General features: G+C 38.0%; 2 protein-coding genes across 14 annotated transcripts in view; both read right to left on the bottom strand.

The window, feature by feature from the left end:
* LOC127966758 (protocadherin alpha-C2) overlaps positions 1-19029 on the bottom strand; it is a 60804-nt gene that overhangs the window by 29160 nt on the left and 12615 nt on the right. The window contains exons 1-2 of one of the 13 annotated variants that reach the window (XM_052567985.1): positions 1394-3650; positions 1183-1309 (exon numbers count right to left, since the gene is read on the bottom strand). The exons of 6 other annotated variants lie outside the window; for them this stretch is intronic. In XM_052567985.1, the coding sequence (XP_052423945.1) occupies positions 1183-1309; positions 1394-3564 (2298 nt within the window). In that variant the 5' untranslated portion in view covers positions 3565-3650. Of the gene's footprint in view, positions 1-1182; positions 4906-8167; positions 10766-11763; positions 14257-16032; positions 18532-19029 lie in introns of those variants that run through there. 6 more of the 13 variants (XM_052567977.1, XM_052567980.1, XM_052567986.1 and 3 more) reach the window with 6 other exon arrangements.
* LOC127966760 (protocadherin alpha-2-like) lies at positions 4938-7450 on the bottom strand. The gene has a single exon (XM_052567989.1). The coding sequence runs from the start codon at positions 7311-7313 to the stop codon at positions 4938-4940; it is 2376 nt and encodes a 791-aa protein (XP_052423949.1). The 5' UTR covers positions 7314-7450.

Raw genomic sequence — 19029 nt, 5'->3', positions numbered from 1 at the left:
CTTTACACAGCATGAAATCTGCTGTGTGGTTTTCTCACAAAGTCAGCAGCATGTCCCTCTCATTAATGCATTGAGAGACTTCAATATAATTCAGGTGGGACTGCAGCACTCCAGCAGTCCAGAGACCCACAGACTTCTAATCCATCTATCTCCCTCAACCAGCCAGGCAAAGCGGAACCCAGTACTGACCCAATTGCACAGAAATTTACACAGGCCCTGATCCCTGTCCTCTGTCAAGGACTCGGGGAAAAAGACTCAAGAGGCATGACTAACTATTAGACAAAACTACTAGAAACATGGAGCGTAAGTCTGAGACCATTTCAAGACTCACAATAAACATACACATTTACATTTATGCATTTACACGTTTATCCATACATTAGCAGCATCACTGAACATGCAGAAAAAAGTGTGAGAAGTGTAAAACTAGAGCATTTAGTAACTTTTTTCACATGCAGAACTCCTTTTCAAAAACCTTTAAATAAAACCTCAACTCAAATCAGTATTCTAAGCAGTAGAATAATGAAGCTTATTAAACATCATTTAAATTCTCTTTGAAGACTGGGGAATAGCTGTTGCAACCTGCTTCAATCTGCAACTGCAGTTTAACTTCATTAAAGAGTTATAATTAAAACAGATTTCTTTGATTAATTAATAATCAAATCATTAAAGATTGAGCACAATATGAGAGCAGGGTACTAAGCTCTTGATGAGCTTGTATAGCAGTGAGGTGGCGCTGTCCAGCACTGCTGGTTCTGAAACTGCACAATGTACAAGCTTGAGGTATCCCAATTGTGGTAGTGATTGACACAAAAAAACTCCAATCATAAATGTGATAGAAATAATGTGAATTTAAATTAAAAAAAAAAAGCTACTGCTTTTTTTATTTTAAATTAAGGAAATTGAAATAATTGATTTTTGGGTAAACTCAGTGTAAACACAGGCGTGCTGCAAGTTGCATCACATGTGCATGAACCATATTTTCAGCATAATATCAAGCTAGAAAAGTGAATGATGTTTTGCTTCACATCTACAATTTTTATTATTTTTTTTTTGCTTCACATCTAAACATGCGCTAATATTCCACTATTAAAAAAAAGCATGCATACAGTGAATATGCGAATAGTCCATATAAGTGTAATTTCATTGACTTTATAAACTAAGGTCTTAAATAATGCTCACCTTCCCAGTGGTAGGAAGAGTTTGGGTTCGTGTAAAAGTATCTTCTCCGTGAATGCTGATAAGTTCAGCCTCTGCAGGCGAAAATGTCGAAGGGAAAACCACCATGTCACTCTTCATTGTGTCCGAACTAAAACAAACGTCATATTGTTGTGTCGATTTGGAGTAGGACCAGCTTCCGTCTGGATGTGTGCTGATCACTGGAGCGCTGTACCTGCTGAAACTGCCGTCTGTCCTGTAGCATTTAACTGCTATCAAACCCACAAGACTTAGTAAAAAAATTATTGTTACTGAGATAATAGCGATGAGCAGAAAAAGATTCAGATCTGAAAAACTCTCCTCTTTAACAGGAACTTCTCTGAATGATGTCTTTATGTCATCCAGACTCTCAACAACTACAACATCCATGGACATAGTCGCTGAGAGTGATGGCTCTCCATTATCAGACACTGTGATGAGAAGTGGGTGAGTTTTTAAATCATTGTCACTCATTCGTCTCTTAGTCTTTATTTCTCCAGAGCTGCTTCCAATGCGGAAGAGATTCGTTCCTTTGGGTTCAGTTAGATGATAAGACAGAAGTGCGTTATATCCAGAGTCAGCATCAACAGCTCTGATCTTGGCTACAAAGTATCCCGCTTCAGCAGAGTAGGGAATGTTCTCACTATTAACTGATCCAGGTTCAGAATAAGGCGGTAAAATAACTGGACTGTTGTCATTCTCATCCAGAATAAACACATTTACAGTCGCATTGCTGCTCAGAGGAGGAACGCCAGAGTCTGTTGCCATGACATGAAACTGGAATCTTTTTGTTTCTTCGTGATTAAATGACTGTAAACTGAATATTTCTCCACTTAAAGAGTTTATATTTATCAGAGTTGTTATAGGAACACTGGAGCTGGAACTGTCTAACAGTGAATATGAAAGTTCTGCGTTTTCACCAGTGTCTGCATCATCAGCTGACACTTTTGTCACGAGACCTCCAGCTTGACCATTCTCACTTAGAAAAGCGTTAATAACGGGCGCGGGGAAATGTGGAGCATTGTCATTAACATCAGAGATATGTACAGTTATAACAGTGCTGCTGGAAAGTGGTGGGGTTCCTTCATCGACAGCTACAAGGGTTACATTATACTTTGAGATGTTTTCTCTGTCAAGCTGGCCTTCCAAAACGACAGAGTAATAATTATTGTAGGAAGACTCAAGTTTGAAAGGTACATTTCCCAGTAGCTTACAACTCACTTTCCCATTCAGTCCACCATCCTTATCAGAAACTGTGACCAGAGCCACAGCAGTGCCAGTTTTTGCATCTTCCCTTAAAGAAGACAGCAGGGACGTTATTACTATTTCTGGTGCATTGTCATTAACATCTATGACTTCAATTAGTACTTTACAATTAACCGTCATCGGGGAAAGCCCCTTATCATGGGCCTCTATTCTAAGTTCATAAAAAGCTTTGTCCTCAAAATCTATATTTCCTTTTACCTTGAGCTCCCCTGAATCAGGGCTGATTGCAAATACATCAAGATTTTTTTCCTGACCATGACTGCTAAATAAATATGTTACCTCCCCATTTGGACCTTCATCCATGTCAGTGGCATTGAGTTTGATAATCTTAGTTCCTTTTGGTGTGTTTTCTGTCACATGGACTTTATAAAGAGAACTGCTAAACACTGGAGCATTATCATTAATATCTAAAACATTGACAATTATTTGCAATGTGCCCGACCTGGGTGGCTTCCCTCCATCAAAAGAAGTCAATATTAGTCTAATTACAGGTTCTTTCTCTCTATCTAAAGCTTTTCGAAGGATTAGCTCTGCAGCCATCCCATGTTCACCACCCTGGTTTACTTCTAATGAGAAATGTTCATTAGAACTCAGTTTGTAGCTTTTAATAGAGAAAGTCCCTACGTCTTCATCCACTGCATTGATCAAGGAAAATGTAGCTCCTGGCTGCACTGATTCAGAGATATTCAAAATTTGAGTTTCAACAGGGAATACAGGAGAATTGTCATTCACATCATTAACATTAACTATCACTCTACTCAGACTGAGAGGATGGTTTACTATCGCCTCAAAATTTAAGGAACAGGATGGAGTATTAGGACACAGTTGCTCGCGGTCAATTCTTTCAGCAACGTACAAGACGCCAGATTTCAGATTCACATCAAAATACCTCGTCCTCGTGCCGAACACAAGCTGAAATGCGCGCGATTCCAAATCCTGGACGTTTAAATTCATGTCCTTCACCAAATTTCCGACGACAGTTCCGATATTTACTTCCTCAGACACGGAGTAGACAATCTGTGCATCCACTGGCACTGAAACACATATCACGAGCCAGAGGAAAGTAGTATGTGGGAACCTTATGTCCTTCCTGTTTGCCATCCTTCCGTTTGAGATGGCAACGTGGTTAAAACAATACAAAGGTGATCAAAGGAACATCAAACTCTGTAGACACAATGAAGAATGAGACTCACGAAAACACGCCACGAAAAGCATCCAGACCGTGACGCTCGGTTATTGCACGTCACTCAGCGAAATCGTAGGCGGAGTTTAGACGATATGGAAATTATTAAAGTTAAGCGGTCTACAGTGACACCATGCGGAGAACATAAACATACAACACCACTAAAAAAACGAAAAAAAAAAACAAAAAAAACACGTATTGTAAATTAGAATAACACCAAAGGAGCTTTGCTAGTCTGCAGAAGTCTGAATAATCTATACCTATATCAACACAGAAGCACAACAAACGCGCAGGAGTTCAGAATATAGTAGGCTAAGTCAGAACAGCATACAGTTAAGTATTGTGTTTGAGTACTGTAATAGTTATTAAAACATTCAGGCGAACTGTTAATGTTAGAGAAAGCATGAGAAACCTTTATTTATTTATTTTATTTATTTTTTTCTCTCGTGTTATGAAACTGGATGCCTAACTTGATTTTACCAAGTGAGACATGTTCCTGGGACAACATCGTTGTTGACCCTGGAACAACATTGTGATTAACCAATCAGATTTAAAGAACCAGTTTATAGATTTTGTGAAGTTTATGCTTAAAATCAGTGTTTGGTGCTTGTACATCAGTGTCATTCATCTATCATTTCCTCTGATTTTAGGGATTACTCATGGTTAAGGTTAGGTTTAGGTGTAGGGATATGGTTAAGAATATATTTTTGGAGTAAAATGTTGTTCCAGGGTCAACAAAATATGTTGACCAACGAACACATCGGACTTGGCAAAATCAGGACGTGCAAACTGGATACTCTGAATACATTTGCAACACACTTAAAGTGTACCCAGAATCCTTTGAAATTATTTTGCTAAATGTTGAAAACATTAGTTTATTGAAAAAGTGTATTTGATTGATTTTAATCAAATACATAAAGAAAGAAATTACACGCCATACTCTTTATAAAAGTGTATAAGTGATAAGTGAGACAAACCTCCTGTGTTGCGAAAAATTATAGAAATTAATATACAGATGTTAAAGTTCTGCTAAAAGAGCACAAGATTGAGCAGAGACAGATATGCAAGCAGAAAACTAGCAGACTGTGTGTACACATTCGTGTGAACATGCACAATTGCCTATACAACTGAAAAATGAGAGGCCACAATGCCCTAAATTATGGCCTTTGGAATGAAATGTGAAGTTGAAATGTTCCATGTACTAAAATCACAAATTTACTTGATAAAGTAGAAAAGCTTTACTAAGCTACAAAAAGTTCACTTGATGTTTTTGAACTGTGAAATTTATGTTTTATCTTACCTTGGTAGTGCTTGGAAGTGTTTGAGTCCTATCAAAAGTGTCTCCTTCATTAATGCTGATTAGCTCTGCATCTGGCAGTGGAAAGGTCGAAGGAAACACGACTACATCACTCTTTATTGTGTCTGAACTGAAACACACATCGTACTGTTGAGTGGATTTAGAGAAGGACCAGCTTCCGTCTGGATGTGTGCTGATCACTGGAGCGCTGTACCTGCTGAAACTGCCGTCTGTCCTGTAGCATTTAGCTGCTATCAAACCCATCAGACTCAGTAAAAAGATGACTGATACTGAGACAATAGCGATGAGCAGATACAGATTCAGATCTGAAAAACTCTCCTCTTTAACAGGAACTTCTCTGAATGATGTCTCTATGTCATCCAGACTCTCAACAACCACAACATCCATGGACATAGTCGCTGAGAGTGATGGCTCTCCATTATCAGACACTGTGATGAGAAGTGGGTGAGTTTTTAAGTCATTGTCACTCATTCGTCTCTTAGTCTTTATTTCTCCAGTGCTGCTTCCAATGCGGAAAAGATTCGTTCCTTTGGGTTCAGTTAGATGATAAGACAGAAGTGCGTTATATCCAGAGTCAGCATCAACAGCTCTGATCTTGGCTACAAAGTATCCCGCTTCAGCAGAGTAGGGAATGTTCTCACTATTAACTGATCCAGGTTCAGAATAAGGCGGTAAAATAACTGGACTGTTGTCATTCTTATCCAGAATAAACACATTTACAGTCGCATTGCTGCTCAGAGGAGGAACACCAGAGTCTGTTGCCATAACTTGAAACTGGAATCTTTTTGTTTCTTCGTGATTAAATGACTGTAAACTGAATATTTCTCCACTTAAAGAGTTTATATTTATCAGTGTTGTTATAGGAACACTGGAGCTGGAACTGTCTAACAGTGAATATGAAAGTTCTGCGTTTTCACCAGTGTCTGAATCATCAGCTGACACTTTTGTCACGAGACCTCCAGCTTGACCATTCTCACTTAGAAAAGCATTAATAACGGGCGCGGGGAAATGTGGAGCATTGTCATTAACATCAGAGATATGAACAGTTATAACAGTGCTGCTGGAAAGAGATGGAGTTCCTTCATCTGCAGCTGTAATTGTGATGTTATACAGAGAAACACTCTCTCTGTCCAGAGGTCCATCTACCACTAGAGAATAGTGATTGTTATATGACATCTCCAGTTTGAAAGGAAATGAGCCTTTCAGAGCACAATGTACAATGCCATTTTTACCTCCATCTTTATCAGACACCGTGACTAAAGCAACTGCAGTTCCTGACTTTGTGTCTTCTTTCAGACTTCCCAACAGAGTCATCACAATTATCTCAGGTGCATTATCATTTTCATCCATAACTTCAATTAAAACTTTACATTGTGTGCTCTTTGGTGGGCTGCCTTTATCTCTCGCCTGAACTCGCAATTCAATTGCAGCATTTATCTCATGGTCTATTTGACCATTCACAACAATGTCCCCAGTTTCAGGAACCACAGTGAATAGACTTTGCTTTTTTATGTTTCCATGTTCAGCTATTGAGTAAATAATGTCACTGTTGGTGCCCTCATCCAAATCAGTAGCAGTCAAAGAGATGATTCTTGTACCAACAGAAACACTTTCTCTCACCTTTATCTTGTACAATGGTTTGCTGAAGACAGGCTTGTTGTCATTTATATCAATTACATTAACTATTACACTTAATGTGCCAGACTTTGCAGGTTTTCCTCCATCAACCGCTGTCAGTACAAGAGGAATTACCGATTGTTTTTCACGATCTAAAGGTTTTTGGAGCACTAATTCAGCAGAAACACTCTGCTCTTCAGTTTGCACGTCAATAGAAAAGTGTTCATTCTTGCTCAGTTTGTAGTCTTTCAGTGCATTAATGCCAATGTCGTTATCTTCAGCTACAGGAAGATGAAATCTCTCCCCCGGAAAAACATCCTCTGTAATGTTTATCGTTATAACGCTGTCCACAAAATATGGAGCAATATCATTAACATCCAGAACATTAATTTCAATTCGATAAAGACTATGAGGATTTTGAACAACAGCCTCCACATTAAGAGCACACTGCTGAAGAGCGAAGCATAACTCCTCCCGGTCAATTCTTTCATTCACAAACAACGCTCCCGTTTTTAAATTCACACCAAAATATTTCCTGTTGGATCCAGACACAAGCTGCAAGATACGAGGTTCCAGCTCCTGAACACTGATCTTGAGATCCTTTGCTATATTTCCAACAACAGTTCCCTTATTTACTTCCTCCGAGACCGAATAGATAATCTTGCCGCATGAAGATCGCCATAAACAAAAATGCAGAGCTGTTATGACGCACAAATATCTTAAGATATCCATAACTGTCCTCGAAGCCTCAAATATTAATCTGTTTTTAAAAAAGGTAGTTTTATTTTATTTATTTTTTGTCTTGCTGCTGCCAGAACATTAGTCTCTGAAGCCTGTATAATACCATATCATTTCCACATGACAGTGTAGTCTATATGTGGTTGCTCTTCCACTGTAAGGGAGGGGCCTCATTTTAATAAAAGGAGTGCTTCGAATTCGTGGTCTGCAGCGACATTGCGCGTTTTAACTGCATAATTACTGAAGATATTTTCTTTAAATAGCAATTTTCCACCCTATGAATGTATGCTTTAAAAGAATGGAATTTGTTAATTGCAAATTATGAATGCAATCAACACACTTACTGTAAATATCTGTAAATATCCTCAGCACTTGTTAAAGAGGGAATACATTATGTTGGTTAATTCGTACAAAATATATGTCTCAACATCTAACCGTGATGACCAAAATGTACGGAAAGAAAAGCGAGGACGAAATGTTCATTGTCCATGGTGCTGAAAACTGTTAGGAAAACACCACCTTAAGACTTCGATATTGTGTTTGTTATTCATAAAGCGCATTTAATTGCATTTTGTCTATTACCATTTATTTATACTTGACTATTCAGTCACTTAATAATAGCAAATACGACAAAGGCAATGGAATGTCGTTCAGCGAAATTAACTAAAATAAGCGACAGCAACAGCTTGACTCAAATCGAAGGTAATTTCAAATCCAATGCATCAACTACTCTAACAATAAATTAGTAAATAAACAACAAAAATACTTATATAATCTCCAAAGAATTTAAATCTTTATTATTATTATTATATTTTTTTTACAGAACTAGGGTTCTAAAATCGTCTTACCTTCTCAGTACTCGGAAGAGTTTGAGTTCGCGTAAAAGTATCTTCTCCATTAATGCTGATCAACTCCGCTTCTGCTGGCGGAAACGGTGAAGGGAAAACGACTACATCACTCTTTATTGTGTCTGAACTGAAACACACATCGTACTGTTGTGTGGATTTAGAGAAGGACCAGCTTCCGTCTGGATGTGTGCTGATCACTGGAGCGCTGTACCTGCTGAAACTGCCGTCTGTCCTGTAGCATTTAGCTGCTATCAAACCCACCAGACTCAGTAAAAAGATGACTGATACTGAGACAATAGCGATGAGCAGATACAGATTCAGATCTGAAAAACTCTCCTCTTTAACAGGAACTTCTCTGAATGATGTCTCTATGTCATCCAGACTCTCAACAACCACAACATCCATGGACATAGTCGCTGAGAGTGATGGCTCTCCATTATCAGACACTGTGATGAGAAGTGGGTGAGTTTTTAAGTCATTGTCACTCATTCGTCTCTTAGTCTTTATTTCTCCAGAGCTGCTTCCAATGCGGAAAAGATTCGTTCCTTTGGGTTCAGTTAGATGATAAGACAGAAGTGCGTTATATCCAGAGTCAGCATCAACAGCTCTGATCTTGGCTACAAAGTATCCCGCTTCAGCAGAGTAGGGAATGTTCTCACTATTAACTGATCCAGGTTCAGAATAAGGCGGTAAAATAACTGGACTGTTGTCATTCTCATCCAGAATAAACACATTTACAGTCGCATTGCTGCTCAGAGGAGGAACACCAGAGTCTGTTGCCATGACATGAAACTGGAATCTTTTTGTTTCTTCGTGATTAAATGACTGTAAACTGAATATTTCTCCACTTAAAGAGTTTATATTTATCAGTGTTGTTATAGGAACACTGGAGCTGGAACTGTCTAACAGTGAATATGAAAGTTCTGCGTTTTCACCAGTGTCTGAATCATCAGCTGACACTTTTGTCACGAGTCCTCCAGCTTGACCATTCTCACTTAGAAAAGCGTTAATAACGGGCGCGGGGAAATGTGGAGCATTGTCATTAACATCAGAGATATGAACAGTTATAACAGTGCTGCTGGAAAGAGACGGAGTTCCTTCATCTGCAGCTGTAATTGTGATGTTATACAGAGAAACACTCTCTCTGTCCAGGTGTCCATCTACCACTAGAGAATAGTGATTGTTATATGACGTCTCCAGTTTGAAAGGAAACGAGCCTTTCAGAGCACAGTGTACAATGCCATTTTTACCTCCATCTTTATCAGACACCGTGACTAAAGCAACTGCAGTTCCTGATTTTGTGCCTTCTTTCACACTCTCAAGAAGTGAAGTCACAGTTATTTCTGGTGCATTGTCATTTTCATCGACAACTTCTATTAAAATTTTACATTGTGTGCTCCTCGGTGGGCTGCCTTTATCTTTCGCTTGCACTCGTAACTCAATCGCTGGATTTTCCTCGTAATCTATCTGCCCTTTTACTACAATATCACCAGTCTCAGGGATAATGGTAAATAGGTCTTGCTTTTTCATATGATCAACAATCGAGTACTGAATTTCGCGGTTTATTCCTTCATCCAAATCAGAAGCAAACACGGATAAAATTGTAGTACCAGTAGCAACATTTTCCCTCAATTTGACTTTGTAAAGAGGTTGACTAAACACTGGATTATTGTCATTGACATCCATGACGTTTATAAAAATATTTAATGTTCCCGATTTAGGTGGCTTTCCTCCATCTACTCCAGTGAGAACTAACTTAATTGTCGCTTGCTTCTCTCGATCTAAAGCTTTGTTCAGCACTAACTCAGCAGACACACTCTGGTCTTCACTCTGTGTATCTAGACTGAAATGTTCATTCGGACTCAGTTTGTACTCTTTCAGCGAATTACTGCCAACATCAGAGTCCTCGGCTACAGGGAGAGGAAATCTCTCTCCAGGGCTTGCGTTTTCACTAATATTCACAGTAAATTCTTTAACAGGAAAATGTGGCGCATTGTCGTTTATATCCAAGATCTTAATCTCCACTCTGTAAAGATGATGAGGATTTTTAGCAAGGGCCTCTATATTCAAAGAGCATTTCTGATTCGACAAACATAACTCTTCGCGGTCAATTCTTTCATTAACAAACAGAGCGCCAGTTTTCAGATTAACATCAAAATACTTCTTATTTGATCCAGTCACAATCTCAAACATACGAGATTCCAGTTCATGAACATTTAAGTTCAGGTCTCTCGCTATATTCCCAACAACTGTCCCCTTATTTACCTCTTCCGGTACGGAATAGGCGATCTGAGCAAACGCAGAATCCAACGTAAAAAGGAAAAACATCAATCCACATTTGAGATATCCCGTAAAATCCATGATGGTCATTCACAAGTGGCCTGAAGACAAAAAAAGGTGAACACGAGTATTTCTCTTTTGCATTCAGGAAGCACGAGACGAAATAGAAACCATCATGTCTGAAATGCAAACACACTAACACCAAGATTCTGAGAGAGAGGGAGAGAGAGAGGCTACAGAGTAAAGGCTAAACCATTATCTGACGGTCTGTAGTGACACCATGTGCTAAAACTATGCCATAACCTACCAGAATACAAAAGCGAAGCAAAAACACACCACAAAATAATATTACTTAGCAACATCAACACATGGATAATCTAGTAAAACGGCAAAGTCGTCCAAATGAAGGACATTACGCATAGTAAGATAAATGCAAAATCTGTAGAAATCAGTGGTCAATTAACAGTTCATAACATAAACTTGTTATTACAAAATAATGATATGCTTAAAAGCTCCACAGTAAAACTGTGAATAGGTCATAGATTTTAAAATTTAATAAGGGAGGTGTGTGTGGGGGGGACGCGTACGGAAGACTGGAACGGTATTTGGACCGATCATTCAGGGCAGTCAATTTTATTATTAATAATAATAATAATAATAGTAGTAATAATAATAATAATAGAGACTGATATTAGTTTTCGGCTTTCCATTTGGCATTTTAATTACCTGTGCTTCTTCTTGGCACAGAGTAGAGGATTTTCTGTTTTGCATATTATTTCGATTGCATTTATTTTAAATGCAAATTAATTTGAAGCACTAAAACGTAAAAACACGATTAAGACATCCACCAGAAAGAACCAAATTAATCCAACACAGTGTCTTGACAATTCATGACTGTTTTAAGTTTTGGAAAATTGCCGACATTTGTACAACCTAATTACACCCCACTGAGGGTTGTGTTTAGGGGTGCAGCTTCATGTTTACTTTATATAACAATTTACACGTTTTCATTCGAATCAGAATAAATTGCAACTTGTTTGCGATATCCTTAGGCCTATATTTTCTAATGATAACAGGTTAGATTAATGATTGTCCGTAATTCGATTGTCACAAGAAACAAGAACAAAGAAGAAAAAAAAAACTAAATAAAAACAATAAATAAATAAAAATACGTGAAGTTAAAATAAAAAAGCAAATTTGTTAATAGCAAAGCGATTACTTAGCAACCATTGGAAATAACTGCGAACAGTAAAATTCAGAACAATAATTCAGCTCGAAAAATTTATCAGTCAGCAAAATTGTTTAACATGTCTTACCTTCCCAGTACTCGAAATAGTTTGCGTGCGCGTAAAAGTATCTTCTCCATTAATGCTGATCAACTCCGCTTCTGCTGGCGGAAACGGTGAGGGGAAAACGACTACATCACTCTTTATTGTGTCTGAACTGAAACACACATCGTACTGTTGTGTGGATTTAGAGAAGGACCAGCTTCCGTCTGGATGTGTGCTGATCACTGGAGCGCTGTACCTGCTGAAACTGCCGTCTGTCCTGTAGCATTTAGCTGCTATCAAACCCACCAGACTCAGTAAAAAGATGACTGATACTGAGACAATAGCGATGAGCAGATACAGATTCAGATCTGAAAAACTCTCCTCTTTAACAGGAACTTCTCTGAATGATGTCTTTATGTCATCCAGACTCTCAACGACTACAACATCCATGGACATAGTCGCTGAGAGTGATGGCTCTCCATTATCAGACACTGTGATGAGAAGTGGGTGAGTTTTTAAGTCATTGTCACTCATTCGTCTCTTAGTCTTTATTTCTCCAGAGCTGCTTCCAATGCGGAAGAGATTCGTTCCTTTGGGTTCAGTTAGATGATAAGACAGAAGTGCGTTATATCCAGAGTCAGCATCAACAGCTCTGATCTTGGCTACAAAGTATCCCGCTTCAGCAGAGTAGGGAATGTTCTCACTATTAACTGATCCAGGTTCAGAATAAGGCGGTAAAATAACTGGACTGTTGTCATTCTCATCCAGAATAAACACATTTACAGTCGCATTGCTGCTCAGAGGAGGAACACCAGAGTCTGTTGCCATGACATGAAACTGGAATCTTTTTGTTTCTTCGTGATTAAATGACTGTAAACTGAATATTTCTCCACTTAAAGAGTTTATATTTATCAGTGTTGTTATAGGAACACTGAAGCTGGAACTGTCTAACAGTGAATATGAAAGTTCTGCGTTTTCACCAGTGTCTGAATCATCAGCTGACACTTTTGTCACGAGACCTCCAGCTTGACCATTCTCACTTAGAAAAGCGTTAATAACGGGCGCGGGGAAATGTGGAGCATTGTCATTAACATCAGAGATATGAACAGTTATAACAGTGCTGCTGGAAAGAGACGGAGTTCCTTCATCTGCAGCTGTAATTGTGATGTTATACAGAGAAACACTCTCTCTGTCCAGAGGTCCATCTACCACTAGAGAATAGTGATTGTTATATGACGTCTCCAGTTTGAAAGGAAACGAGCCTTTCAGAGCACAGTGTACAATGCCATTTTTACCTCCATCTTTATCAGACACCGTGACTAAAGCAACTGCAGTTCCTGACTTTGTGTCTTCTTTAACAATTTCCAGCAGTGGAGTAACATTTATATCTGGTGCATTATCGTTTTCATCCATAATTTCTATTAAAACTTTACAATGAGTGCTCTTTGGTGGGCTGCCTTTATCTTTCGCTTGAACTCGTAACTCAATGGCAGGATTCTCTTCGTAATCAATTTGCCCTTTTACAACAATATCTCCAGTCTCAGTGATAATGGTAAATAGGTCCTTTCTCTTGCCATGACCAACAAATGAATACAGAATTTCACTGTTTGTTCCTTCATCTAAATCAGAGGCAAATACAGATAAAACTTTTGTTCCACCAGCAACATTTTCCTTTAGTTTGACTTTGTAAAGAGGTTGACTAAACACTGGATTATTATCATTATTATCCATTATGGTTATAAAAATATTTACCGTCCCCGATTTAGGTGGCTTTCCTCCATCTACTCCAGTGAGAACTAACTTAATTGTCGCTTGCTTCTCTCGATCTAAAGCTTTGTTCAGCACTAACTCAGCAGACACACTCTGGTCTTCACTCTGTGTATCTAGACTGAAATGTTCATTCGGACTCAGTTTGTACTCTTTCAGCGAATTACTGCCAACATCAGAGTCCTCGGCTACAGGGAGAGGAAATCTCTCTCCAGGGCTTGCGTTTTCACTAATATTCACAGTAAATTCTTTAACAGGAAAATGTGGCGCATTGTCGTTTATATCCAAGATCTTAATCTCCACTCTGAAAAGATGATGAGGATTTTTAGCAAGGGCCTCTATATTCAAAGAGCATTTCTGATTCGACAAACATAACTCTTCGCGGTCAATTCTTTCATTAACAAACAGAGCGCCAGTTTTCAGATTAACATCAAAATACTTCTTATTTGATCCAGTCACAATCTCAAACATACGAGATTCCAGTTCATGAACATTTAAGTTCAGGTCTCTCGCTATATTGCCGACAACTGTCCCCTTATTTACCTCTTCCGGTACGGAATAGACGATCTGAGCAAACGCAGAATCCAACAGAAAAAGGAAAAATATCAATCCACATTTGAAATTTTCCAAAAAGCCCATGATGGTCATTTACTTCCGGCTTGTGGACAGGCAAAACTATAAACGAAAGATAATCTAATAGTTCTTTTTGCATTCAGAAAATACGAGACGAAATAGAGACCATCATGTCTCAACTGCAGATACACTAACACTAAGATTCTGAGAGAGAGAGAGAGAGAGAGAGAGAGAGAGAGAGAGAGAGAGAGAGAGAGAGAGAGAGAGAGACTTCAGAGTAAAGACTGAACCTTTATCTTACGGTCTGTAGTGACACCATGTGCTGAAGCTATGCCATAACCTACTTGAAAAAAATATATTTACAAAAACTTTAAAGTGAGAAACAGCAGTGATACAACCACCATATTAATATTAAAAGTAATCCAGTGCAGAAAAGCAAAGCAAAAATAGCCTACACAACCGTTATTATTTAGGCTTATAGCATCATCAAGGCATGAATAATGCAATAAGACGGGAAGGAGACAGACTAAGACTTGACTGTCTTGACACAGCCTACAGAGGTACTGTTTCGTAAAGTTGTATTATTATTATTATTATTATTATTATTATTATTATTATTATTATATATTTAGGCTACATTAATTCTAAACACAGTGTTTAATATAATGCATTTATATGTGAAAAGCATTTCAAAACATCCCAGGAACCGATTAATTTAACGCAGGCTATTTGTCTAGACCCCAGTGACAGGTTTAGGGGCGGGTTTAGGTGTAGGTCACTCGTACAAATTCATACGATTTAGCCACTTCTTAAAATGTGTACGAATTGCCGTGAGATCAGGGTAAAAATATGCAACTATTGCAGGTTTTTGGGCAAATTGGCGACATTTGCAGCATACTTAAGCCACACTGAGTGAGGGATGTGGTTAGGCGTGAAGCTTACTTTTTATTACAAATTACACGTTTTCCTTAGAATCACATTTTGCAAGTTCTAAAAAACTACAACTTATTTGCAACATATTTTATGGGCCTATAAGATTTCTCGTGATACCGGGTTGAATTGATCAAAGTACGTTATTCAAAAAACATAAAATAGCCTCAATTAAAATTAAAATGAATCAGAACAAAGTTAAAATAGGATAATTGAAAGCAAGACAACCACGTGGTAAATACCAAACCCCCTATTATGGCAACTGTTAGAAATAATTTCGAACAGTTGAGAACAATAATTCACCTCGAAAATTATTCAACAATTAATTTCCAACGATCTTACCTTCCCAGTAGGAAGAGTTAATAGTTACTCAAAAATTAAATGTCGACGCAATCACTACTAATCAACAACAAATAATAATAATAAATAAACGAATCAACAACAACAACAAAAAAAGTGTTATTTAAGAAAATACATTATATAAGAGGGGAAATACATCATTTTCGCTGTCCGTGGTACTGATGTGATTTACAAAATACTATGGTAAAGAAAAAAGAAAAATGAAATAAACAACAGCATGATATCACAAGGTAATGTTACAACATAGAAAGAAAGAAAGAAAGAAAGAAAGAAAGAAAGAAAGAAAGAAAGAAAGAAAGAAAGAAAGAAATGGTCTATAAATATATACACTTAGTGTACAAAAGTCAAGTCAAAACTGCACAGTGATACGAATAAAAATACGCCAGAGCCACAAGAGGCTGAAATAACCTGCACAACTTAAACGTATTATCTTAACAACTAGCGAAAATGCTTATTAATATTTCGGCTGTGAATAGCGTCCAGTATTTTACTTATCTTGTGCTTGTTATTGTAGCCTGCGCGTAATTTTGTTTACATTTTTTTTAAAAAACTTAAAAAATACAGAAAATGTAGTTAAATGGCCTTATAAAAAATCTAATTAATTGTTTCTCAAATGTTAATTTTACAAATCTTGGGTAAAAGTACAAATGAAATGCACTACAGAAGCAAGTAACACTGTCTTACCTTCTCAGTGCTCGGAAGGGTTTGCGTGCGCGTAAAAGTATCTTCTCCATTAATGCTGATCAATTCTGCGTCTGCTGGCGGAAACGGCGAGGGGAAAACGACTACATCACTCTTTATTGTGTCCGAACTAAAACACACATCGTACTGTTGAGTGGATTTAGAGAAGGACCAGCTTCCGTCTGGATGTGTGCTGATCACTGGAGCGCTGTACCTGCTGAAACTGCCGTCTGTCCTGTAGCATTTAGCTGCTATCAAACCCATCAGACTCAGTAAAAAGATGACTGATACTGAGACAATAGCGATGAGCAGATACAGATTCAGATCTGAAAAACTCTCCTCTTTAACAGGAACTTCTCTGAATGATGTCTCTATGTCATCCAGACTCTCAACAACCACAACATCCATGGACATAGTCGCTGAGAGTGATGGCTCTCCATTATCAGACACTGTGATGAGAAGTGGGTGAGTTTTTAAGTCATTGTCACTCATTCGTCTCTTAGTCTTTATTTCTCCAGAGCTGCTTCCAATGCGGAAGAGATTCGTTCCTTTGGGTTCAGTTAGATGATAAGACAGAAGTGCGTTATATCCAGAGTCAGCATCAACAGCTCTGATCTTGGCTACAAAGTATCCCGCTTCAGCAGAGTAGGGAATGTTCTCACTATTAACTGATCCAGGTTCAGAATAAGGCGGTAAAATAACTGGACTGTTGTCATTCTCATCCAGAATAAACACATTTACAGTCGCATTGCTGCTCAGAGGAGGAACACCAGAGTCTGTTGCCATAACTTGAAACTGGAATCTTTTTGTTTCTTCGTGATTAAATGACTGTAAACTGAATATTTCTCCACTTAAAGAGTTTATATTTATCAGAGTTGTTATAGGAACACTGGAGCTGGAACTGTCTAACAGTGAATATGAAAGTTCTGCGTTTTCACCAGTGTCTGAATCATCAGCTGACACTTTTGTCACGAGTCCTCCAGCTTGACCATTCTCACTTAGAAAAGTGTTAATAACGGGCGCGGGGAAATGTGGAGCATTGTCATTAACATCAGAGATATGAACAGTTATAACAGTGCTGCTGGAAAGAGACGGAGTTCCTTCATCTGCAGCTGTAATTGTGATGTTATACAGAGAAACACTCTCTCTGTCCAGAGGTCCATCTACCACTAGAGAATAGTGATTGTTATATGACGTCTCTAGTTTGAAAGGAAAAGAGCCCTTCAGAGCACAGTGTACAATGCCATTTTTACCTCCATCTTTATCAGACACCGTGACTAAAGCAACTGCAGTTCCTGATTTTGCATCTTCTTTCACACTTTCCAACAGAGGAGTCGTCACTATCTCTGGCACGTTGTCATTCTCATCTACAACTTCTATTAAAACTTTACAGTGTGTACTTTTAGGAGGAACGCCTTTATCTCTCGCCTGAACGCGCAGCTCAATTGCAGAGTCTTCTTCATAGTCAATTTGTCCTTGAACAGCGATTTCCCCCGATTCTGAATTAATTGTAAACCGGTTTGTTTCATCTGTATTTTCATGGCCAAGAAATGAATATTGAATTTCACTATTTATGCCCTCATCCAAATCACTGGCAGAAACAGAGATTATTTTGGCTCCAATCATTGTGTTTTCTTTCACTTTGACTTTATACAAAGGTTTGCTGAAAATAGGTTTATTATCGTTTACATCCATGATATTAACAGCAATACTCACTGTTCCAGATTTAGGAGGTTTTCCTCCGTCAATAGCAGTGATTATTAAGTGCATAACAGCTTGTTTTTCTCTGTCTAAAGATTTCTGTAGCACTAATTCAGCCAACATACTCTTTTGACCACTATGAATATCTAAAGTAAAATATTGATTTGAACTGAGTTTGTAGTCTTTCAGAGAATTACTGCCAACATCTGAATCTTTTGCAATCGGAAGAGGAAATCTGTCTCCTTCATTAGCTATCTCTGTAACATTAACAACATACATGCTTTCTGGAAAAAAGGGAGCATTGTCATTGACATCCAAAATTATAATTTCAATCCGGTAAAGTCTGTGAGGATTTTGAGCAAGAGCCTCTAGATTTAACGCACATTTCTGATTGCTGCCACACAGCTCCTCACGATCGATCCGGTCTTTGACAAACAGCGAGCCCGTTTTCATATTTACATCAAAATACTTTGCATTTGATCCAGGCATAATCTGAAACTTGCGTGATTCTAGTTCCTGAGCACTGATCTTCAGGTCTTTTGCTATATTCCCGATCACAGTTCCCTTATTTACCTCCTCGGAGACGGAATAGACAATCTGACCAAGCGAAGATTTCCATAAAGACAGAAATAAAACGATCCAGAAGCCGTAAGATTCTGTAACATCCATGATTGTGCACAAGAATATCCTGCGATTATTTACCGTAAAAGCTATTAAAACAACTAAACAGATCTCTCTAGACACAATCCGACATCACGACGCAGTAGCTACTGTAAGCCTTGGTTATTTACACGCCTTCAACATTTCCTCTTGTTCTCATGCTGTAAAGGAGGAGCTCAGATAACTCTCAAAGTCACGGTCTGCAGTGCCACCACGTGTTGTAAAAGTGGAGAGTCAATAAGATGCTACTTGATTTAGTTTTCTGTAAAAAAAAAAAAAAAAAGTAAACTAAAGGTGTCACCATACTCAAACTGTAAAATATAATCATTAGTGTCAACTCAATCATTATAATAAACAACTAATAATAATAATAAACATGAATTAACTAAAAAAAAACTGTGTACTGTTCAAGGAAATATATGAAGTGAAAAGGAAAATAAGTTACATTCGCTGTCCGTGGTACTGAATACGAATAAAAATACGCCAGAGCCACGAGATGCTGTAATAACCTGCAAAACTAAAACGTATCATCTTAATAACTGGCGAAGAATTAAAGCAATATTTCGACTTTGTCAATAGCGTCCAGTATTTTACTTTTTAACGTTCTTTGTTTAAACGCATTTATTATTATTATTTTAA

Source organism: Carassius gibelio, chromosome B10 (assembly GCF_023724105.1).
Source record: "Carassius gibelio isolate Cgi1373 ecotype wild population from Czech Republic chromosome B10, carGib1.2-hapl.c, whole genome shotgun sequence".
NCBI lineage: Eukaryota > Metazoa > Chordata > Actinopteri > Cypriniformes > Cyprinidae > Carassius > Carassius gibelio.
This window is presented reverse-complemented; position numbering and strand designations above follow the sequence as displayed.

Coding starts and splice junctions, on each gene's coding strand:
- LOC127966760 (XM_052567989.1), bottom strand. CDS start 7,313: ATGGATATCTTAAGATATTTGTGCGTCATAACAGCTCTGCATTTTTGT.